The sequence below is a fragment of the Anopheles aquasalis genome, chromosome 3 (assembly GCF_943734665.1).
Source record: "Anopheles aquasalis chromosome 3, idAnoAquaMG_Q_19, whole genome shotgun sequence".
NCBI classification, from domain to species: domain Eukaryota; kingdom Metazoa; phylum Arthropoda; class Insecta; order Diptera; family Culicidae; genus Anopheles; species Anopheles aquasalis.
This window is the reverse complement of record NC_064878.1, coordinates 64,511,049-64,518,548: the sequence shown is the minus strand read 5'-3', so window position 1 is coordinate 64,518,548 and position 7,500 is coordinate 64,511,049. Positions and strand designations below refer to the sequence as shown.

Below are 7,500 nucleotides of genomic sequence, written 5' to 3'. Positions count from 1 at the left end.
ACCGCAACTGTCAATGTCGGTGGGGCCCCGGTTTGTAAACATTATGTTGCGATGGAGGCGCGCTGAAAAAAAGGTGGTATTTTTGGGTGACTTCAACCGCGAACGAATCGTGTGAATGATTATCGCACGAAATTGACGCTGGGTCGATAATCATGCCCCGACGCGTGGTCCAGTGAGTGCGTCATCACCGTACGCCGTAGCAACTGCCTGTGCGGTTCCGGGTTGCTGTGATTAATCACCGTAGAGCACTGACAGCGAGAAAAGTGCATCTCCGTGCGTTCGGGTACGTACTGCAGCAGCAGCAGCTTCTGGTTTGTCACCTGCATTCATTCTTCTCTATCATAACCTTTTCGCTTTTGATAATGTGTGTTGGTGCATTAACGCACCGGTTTGCTAATCGGGCGGGCTGTACCTATTTTTAGGTGCTGGTGTTGCTGCGCCCTGCGGTTGTGTCGCGACAGTTGAGTGACAAATTCTACGAGAAGCATAAGCATCCTAGAACAAAAGATGGGTATCTTGGACGAGCGTGGCTTCCTGTACGTGCTGGCCGATCTACTATCGATCGTGACGATCGCTTCCTGTCTCATCTCGAAGGTTCCGCAGATTCAGACGGTCCGGAGGCTGCAATCAGCCACCGGTCTCAGCGTGAATGGCTTGCTCATGGAGCTCGCCAGCTACACCGTGACGATGTTGTATAACTTTACCAACGGCTACGCCTTTCTGTCCTACCTGGAATACCCGATCCTTCTGGTACAGGAGTACGTTCTTGTCTACTTCGTGCTGAAGTACTCTTCGATGCTTGGCCAACGAGCTTACATGTGGGCTGGAGTGTACGGTGTCCTTTTCTTTGGCTTCGCCACCGGGCTCATCCCTTCGTCCGTGCTTATGATGCTTGTGGTACGTACTTGCGAACTACCGTGCGAACCTTAACCGAAACTCATTCCACGTTCCCGTTTTACAGCCCTTTACGACCCCGGTCGGTGCTACGAGCAAGGTGATGCAGTTGATCGCCATCTTGCGCTCGAAGGACTCTGCATCGGTCAGCTTGATTACTTGGGCCATTTCTGCGTTCACCAACTCAAGTAAGCCTTGACTTTTTACCTTCTCCTCCTGTGCAGTTTGCTAACGTCTCCCTTCCTAACCAAACCAGCGCGCATCTACACGATCATGCTGGATTCCGGTGACCGTATGCTGCTGGCCAACTTTGGCGTCTCCACCATCTTGAGCTCCTCGGTGTTGCTGGCCGCATGGTATTACAAAAAACCAAAGAAGGAATAATGGGCGCCGATGCGCTTGATACCAAAGAAAGGCAGATGGGCCTCGTAATGATGTACCGAGCACGCTTAAACCAAATTCTATGCCTAATAGTCAGCACGCCAAATGTTTGCGGCCTTTTACGGTAGCGTCTCGATTGGTCCACTCGTGTACTTGCTACTTTATTTTAACTTTTAACAACATCCTCTAACGAACAAAGTTTACCAGCTAACGATGAAATATAAAGAGATTAACTTCGAAACGAAACGAAAAAGATGGTAATTCCTAAGGCTTTTAAATATGATCATGCTTCTGCATTGTGAAGCTGCCGGTATTTCCAAATTGGACGAAGCATTCCCAAAGGTAATTCCCCTCGTTTATCAACTCGTTAAGAATGATTCAACGTTAAATAACGGTCGGTATTTCCAACATGGCCAAGACTTTCCCAACGCATCATTCTTATGATACGGCGATGCTCGTTGGTAATGGCTGAATATAGAACACGTGTGTGATAACGCACAGCATATAAATAAATGCATATAGACGCCAACAATGTTGTAATAAAATGCTTCTTTATTTGGTGGAATTGCAAAAAAAAACCCTAAAAGGAATTATTCTAAAATCTTTCATCTTTTCTAAAACGAGGAATCTTGCTCTATCTATCACACTTCACCCGGCATGCACACACAAAACATCAGTCAATCGAAATGTGGGAAAAAAAACAGAAACAAAACGCTGCCACAACAGCTTCATTGCAGTAACACAAAATATAGAATAACTCCTACCAGCACTATAATCGCGGGCAAAATGTAAAGCATAAGATTGCGACTTTCCTGCTCCTTCACCTCGTGGCGCTTGCGTTCCCGGTGCTTTCGGCGATTGAACTTCCGCTCGTACTCCTCCAGTTCCCTTTGGTTGGCTAGCTCTTCCTGAGCCCGACGCTCCTCCTCTTTGGCCTGCTCTTCCTGTTGCCGCTGGACACGGATGGCTTCGCATGCATCATCACACTCGAGTGCACCGCTCTCCTTCGCCACATTGCACGGGAGTTCTGCCTTGCGATGATTACAGGCGCACGTTACTTTCACCTTCTTCGTACAAAGCTCCGGATTCGGGCAGGCTCCCGGATGGCAGACGGATGAGCAGCGATGGCCACATGCAAGCTACAATAAAGAGGAAATGGTTGAATGAATCCGACAAACCCAAAGCGATTAGAGCAACGATGGTATACTTACATTTTTGATACACTTCTGGCCACAACTCAGCACGGCATTACGCCGTTCACGCATCTCTTCCGTTGCTCCCTCCACGGGAGGGTAGATGTCATTGCACGTGTAAAAAACCTGCGTCAGTCCACAGTAGCACTTGTCCTTGATCGAAACCATGCACGGTTCGCATGGGTTCTGATGACAACGGCGCTTACACGGATGTACGCAGCCCGCCGGCCGTGGAACAACACAACCGGCGGCACACGGTTCACAGCGTGAGTCTTGCGTTGTGCTAGCCCGATGCGTTACCTTATGACACTGCAGCGGACAGCGGTGTAGCCCACATTTCAGCAGGCGCCCACACGGTCTTCCGCAGGAAGCTGGCTTTGAATTGTGGCAGGGCCACTCGGACGTTTCATGACCACCTAGGCACATGACCGGTACCTTCACTTCGCAAACCGGATGTGGCAGACGCTTCACTTCCACGATCTCCCGCGGTACATCCCACGGTCCGACGGGTTTGAAGTGTTTATCCTTCGTTACCACCGTAACCGCATCGTGGCACTTGACCGCACACGGATGCTCGCAGTTGGTCGTGTCGTTCGGTTCACCGCACGGCTGTACACACGGTGGGCATTCGCCGGCGTGGCACGCATGTGGATTCTGATGGTGACACTTGGCGGGCTGACGGCAGGGCAGTGTGCACTTGGGGGCATGTGCTTTCTTCTCCCGACCACACGCTACCTCCGTGGACGTTCCACCGCATCTGAGAAGGGCAAAAAATAATAGCTTAACGAGAGAGAACACGAATCCAAGGAAACCTTGGAACCTACCGACACTTGACGCTGGACTTTTGATTGCACGGATAGCACGCACCCTGATGGCAGCAAGAGGAACACTTGTGCCGTCCGCACGAGAGCGTTTTGCCACAAACTTTATCGCAATCCGGACACTGGCCATCGCAGCACTTGCGGTTGCAGGGATGTCGACCACAACGGCGCACCTTTTTACACTTCGTTTCGCAAGTCGCTTCCTTCGAGCACGGTATCTCCCTGTTCGTCTGACCACACCGGCACGTTTTCTGTACCAGCACGAGACAGCTACCGCACTCTCCCTCGTGGCATCGTTCCATACACTGGTGCACACCGCAAGCCAGCATCTTTTGGCACGTATCGCCACAGGTACCAATCCGTTCCGAGCAGGCGGCTCGTGTTTGGGTTCGACCGCAGGGACACGATCGTGGCTTCCCGAGTGGACACTCCCCACAAGGACCAGCGTGACACCGCAGCTCACACTTGTGCAGCGAACAGGAGTACGGTCGGTTGCAAACTTTCTCACACTGCCACCGAGACTCGAAACAGTTCACTTCCTTGCTCTCGGCTCCACAGAGACACGGTTGTTTGCTACGATTCCGGCACGGTGGACACTCACCGGTTGGGTGGCACCGTTCCGTGCACTCGTGTATTCCGCAGTCCAGCTTCCGGGTGCACTACGGGGTAAAATGAAAAATGGCAAGTTCAATTAAAGATTTCCCACCAGGCCTACTGCGACAAGCGAAACACCTACCTTTACCGTGCAGGTCCAAGAGCCCTGTGAACAGCGAATCGTTTTCGGAGCCGATTTCGCGCACCGACACGACACACTGACCGTCTGCGGACACGGTGGACATGGTCCCGGGTGACACAGTAACCGGCAGTGATGACCACAGGCCGGTTTCAGCTGCTTACCGCACGGTTCACCACACGAATGCGGTATCAGCCACGGATGTTGTGCTGGATCTTGCTCTTTTCCACAGAAACACTCGTAGTGCCGTGGTATGTCCACTGGTTCGTACTCGTGACGACACTTTGGACAATCCCAGTGCACGGAGAGAACCGGCTTTGGGATGTACTCGCCCCGATTGTTGTAGTAACCCTCCTGCTCCTCGTGGTGCATGCGTTTCATAGAGATGCGATCGTTGGCCCACCGCTGGATGCACAGCAGATGGAAAAAGGTGTAGCACGATTGGCAGGACCATATCTGAAAATCGAATAAAATGCGGTTTAAGGAACCGAGAGACGATAAACCCTGCAGCCAATTCCCACACAGTACCTTGTCCGCCCGTTTTACCGTTCCGATGCAGATTAGACAAACGGCGTTGCGTGATTCGAGCAAATTCTGCAAATATTCCTGCGTTTTGCCCATATCCGAGGGCGCGCCGTTGTAGTTCTTGAGCACCGAGCCGAGAATGTTCTGTGTAGCGGATCCGTCGTTCCGGGCGGCACCGTCTCGCTGGCCGTTCGCTGCATCATCGTCCTCCTCCTCGCTCGATACGTACTCGGTCGCATACTGGCGTGCCTTTTCCACATGCTGCCGCTGGACTTGGTTGAACTTTTCCTGTGCACTCTTCTTCATGGCCGCGGTCGTCGTTGCTGCCGTAGAGGATGATGGTGTCTTCGGTTGCGGTATCTTCGAACCGGCCATGCGATCCTCGGTGTTCCGTGCGTTGCTCGTTCCCGATTTCCGCTGCCCGGTGGCCGGTTGAGGTGGTGGCGTTGGCAAACGCCACGCGTTCGGCACTTTCGGTGCCGCTAGTTTCCGATCCCGATAAGCCATGTTCGTGTACGTTGCAGGAGCACAAAATTGGTGACGACGACTCGGCGCTGTTCGCGTATTTTTAATCGCCGGCTTCTTTGATGTTTACGTGGTCGGACACGCAAAAGGAGAGGTTTTTTCTCTCGACGGCCCGGTGAAAAAGTGCTACCTATTCAAACGAAACAACGCGTGCCGATTCGGAGTCAGATGGTTTGAGAATTTTATTAAACAAGAATAAAGAAAAAGACGGATTACAATCGTCACCCCAGCCTCGCTACGAGAGACGCAGTTTAGGAATTCGCGAACGGTTCACATGCTTCGCGGCAGGATTCCCCGATTCCGCACTGGCCGTGTTGGGACTGCGAGCGATGAGCTTCTGCTCGTCGGTCGCGATGGTCTTCTGCTTTAACTGGCCCATCAGTGCTAGCCGGCGAATGTTGTTCCCCGCCGTCCCAATGTTCGTCACACACCCCAGAGGTGTGCGCGAGCCGGCCACCTTCAGACCACCAGACGCCGGAGACTGTTTATCCTTTTTCGGTGTTGCATCTCCCCGACAAGCTTCATCACCCTGTTGCTGCTGCTGCTGGAGATTGTTCTGTTTCGGTGTGTGTTCTTGGCCTTCGACGTTTCTTTTCGTGTCCTCATCCTTCTCTACCTGCTCCATCATGGCTTCCCGATTCTTCTCGACGCGATCGTTACCTTCGTCCTTTCCCAAAACAATGGGGGTGCGCGCAATGGCAATGCAGGGTGAACGAGGATCAATACCTGCAAACGGTACGACCTCGGCATCCTCAAACACCGTCACCTCGTTCTGGTCGGTTGGCTCCAGTATCGGGGCCGATTCATCGTCATCTTGCTCAATCTGTAGGCTGCAGATATCAACCGGAAGCCCTTCCGTGTTGCAATCCTTGAACGATGCTTCACCGCGATCTTCTTCGCGGACATCGTCGTACTGTAGCGTTGAAACGATGTTGGCCAGATTGCTGCAATCCAGCGTTACCGATTCCGTGTCCACCAGTAGCGGTGTGCGTGTGAATGTGCTCGGCGATCGCGGGTCAATGATGGACTGGAAGCGTTTCGGGAGCTGCTGGATGTTCGGGGTTTGTAAAGTTGTGGCCATCGGAGTCTCCGTTGGTCCGTCTGTCAGCGCGGAGGTCAGATCTTTCCCCTTCGTGATGGATGCACGCGATATGCCGCCCTTCTGCGAAGAACCAGAGCGACAGGATGGTGGATTAAAGACCCAGGATTCGTCATCAGCGCCGTCGCAACAGGCTTACCTCCGGACTGATGGGACTTCTGTTGATATGCAATGTCGGCGATCGGGGATCGGTAGTAGACTCTTCACCCTGTTCGGCATTGCGAATTTTATCGTTCGATGGCGATATTTTGCTGTTAAAACTCCCCATCTCTTCCGAATACGTGAACAATGGCCGGAGACGCGGAAAAACTGTTGACGGTTGCAAGTCGAATCGTAGCGCGAAGACAAGCGAAGAAAAGAAAAAGAAGAAAACTTGCCAATTTATGCGGTCGGCTTCAGCGCTCTAGAGCCCTTTTAACGACGATTTTCCAATATTTCCTGTTTAATTTTGTCATAAATTCTATCTTCAACGTACAGAATGCTTTACTGCATCGCTTAGGAACACTTTGCGAATGAATTATTAGAATTGTTGCTGTGTTGTTTCAACAAAACTCCTTGGCCAAGGTTCCTACAACTCGTTTTTAATTTTTTAATAAATTCTAGAAAAATAATAAAATTTCGCAACGAAAATCTGTGAAAGTTGAATGATAATGCACTACGAAGAGGCTCGCAAAGGAATCAATCTTCTTTAAGAAGAAGGCGCACATGCGGACACCTGCACAATAATCGGTAAATCACCTTTTGTGTTTGTACGAAAAAGGAAGAGAGCGAGCAGGAGACGGGGGTGATGTTTTGTTAGATAAGTGGTTTGCTGAAACGCTCCGTAGAGAGATATCAATAGTCGCATGTAATCCACCTCCTAGTGATTAATTAATAATTCAACCCTTCGCGCGTTCCGTCGTCCTTCGTCGAAAAGTGGTAGAACGGGAAGTGGTGCTTAAGGAACGTGGCCCTTCGTGCTGCTGCTGCTGCCGCTACACACTCCAGAAACTCGAAGGCTGTGGTGCGCATACGCTCATCGTTTGCTTACGTCGTAGCACAACACTCGAAGGATACACAATATTCCGCAAACGCACCGCCCGGAACAGCAGCGAAAATGCCATTCCATAAATTCATCTTCACCCCGAGGCTGCTGAAGGAGTACGATGGATCGAAGGTAACTAGACGACATTCGTAGTGCAGGGTAATCGATTAATATCCTCCGATATTCTTCTTCACAGGAGGGCTACGAACCAGGAGCACTGGAAAAGTATGGAGACCAAATCCTGACAGCTGTGAGTACTTCCTGCCAAGGGATGCCTTGGAAATTAATTTCGCAAACTCACGCTC

The 7,500-nt window shown here is 51.3% G+C and overlaps 4 protein-coding genes across 7 annotated transcripts in view; 2 read left to right on the top strand and 2 right to left on the bottom strand.

Moving 5' to 3' along the window:
- Positions 1-34: 34 nt before the first annotated feature.
- On the top strand, positions 35-1,652 carry LOC126578828 (solute carrier family 66 member 3). 2 transcript variants are annotated; one of them, XM_050241762.1, is made up of 4 exons: positions 35-311; positions 423-897; positions 962-1,082; positions 1,151-1,652. In XM_050241762.1, the coding sequence occupies exons 2-4, from the start codon at positions 508-510 to the stop codon at positions 1,276-1,278; spliced, it is 639 nt and encodes a 212-aa protein (XP_050097719.1). In that variant the 5' UTR covers positions 35-311; positions 423-507; the 3' UTR covers positions 1,279-1,652. The 2 variants fall into 2 exon arrangements, with proteins under 2 accessions (XP_050097719.1, XP_050097717.1); XM_050241760.1 differs by having other exon boundaries at positions 36-283.
- A 172-nt stretch (positions 1,653-1,824) lies between these two features.
- Positions 1,825-7,500, bottom strand: part of LOC126576892 (NF-X1-type zinc finger protein NFXL1) — a 9,410-nt gene continuing 3,734 nt past the window's right edge. The window contains exons 3-9 of the mRNA XM_050238195.1: positions 6,311-6,480; positions 5,347-6,234; positions 4,551-5,138; positions 4,026-4,478; positions 3,293-3,948; positions 2,487-3,225; positions 1,825-2,414 (exon numbers count right to left, since the gene is read on the bottom strand). Coding sequence (XP_050094152.1) covers positions 2,004-2,414; positions 2,487-3,225; positions 3,293-3,948; positions 4,026-4,478; positions 4,551-5,138; positions 5,347-6,234; positions 6,311-6,480 — 3,905 coding nt within the window. The 3' untranslated portion in view covers positions 1,825-2,003. The remainder of the gene's footprint in view (positions 2,415-2,486; positions 3,226-3,292; positions 3,949-4,025; positions 4,479-4,550; positions 5,139-5,346; positions 6,235-6,310; positions 6,481-7,500) is intronic.
- LOC126578827 (uncharacterized) lies at positions 5,230-6,594 on the bottom strand. 2 transcript variants are annotated; one of them, XM_050241758.1, is made up of 2 exons: positions 6,311-6,594; positions 5,230-6,234 (listed from the first exon to the last, which is right to left on the bottom strand). In XM_050241758.1, exons 1-2 carry the CDS (start codon positions 6,437-6,439, stop codon positions 5,308-5,310), a joined length of 1,056 nt encoding a protein of 351 aa, XP_050097715.1. In that variant the 5' UTR covers positions 6,440-6,594; the 3' UTR covers positions 5,230-5,307. The 2 variants fall into 2 exon arrangements, with proteins under 2 accessions (XP_050097715.1, XP_050097716.1); XM_050241759.1 differs by having other exon boundaries at positions 5,230-6,231.
- Positions 6,745-7,500, top strand: part of LOC126578826 (phosphatidylserine lipase ABHD16A) — a 2,822-nt gene continuing 2,066 nt past the window's right edge. Inside the window, exons 1-3 of one of the 2 annotated variants that reach the window (XM_050241757.1) lie at positions 6,745-6,900; positions 7,088-7,327; positions 7,392-7,445. In XM_050241757.1, the coding sequence (XP_050097714.1) occupies positions 7,268-7,327; positions 7,392-7,445 (114 nt within the window). In that variant the 5' untranslated portion in view covers positions 6,745-6,900; positions 7,088-7,267. Of the gene's footprint in view, positions 6,901-6,921; positions 7,328-7,391; positions 7,446-7,500 lie in introns of those variants that run through there. The other variant, XM_050241756.1, reaches the window with a different exon arrangement.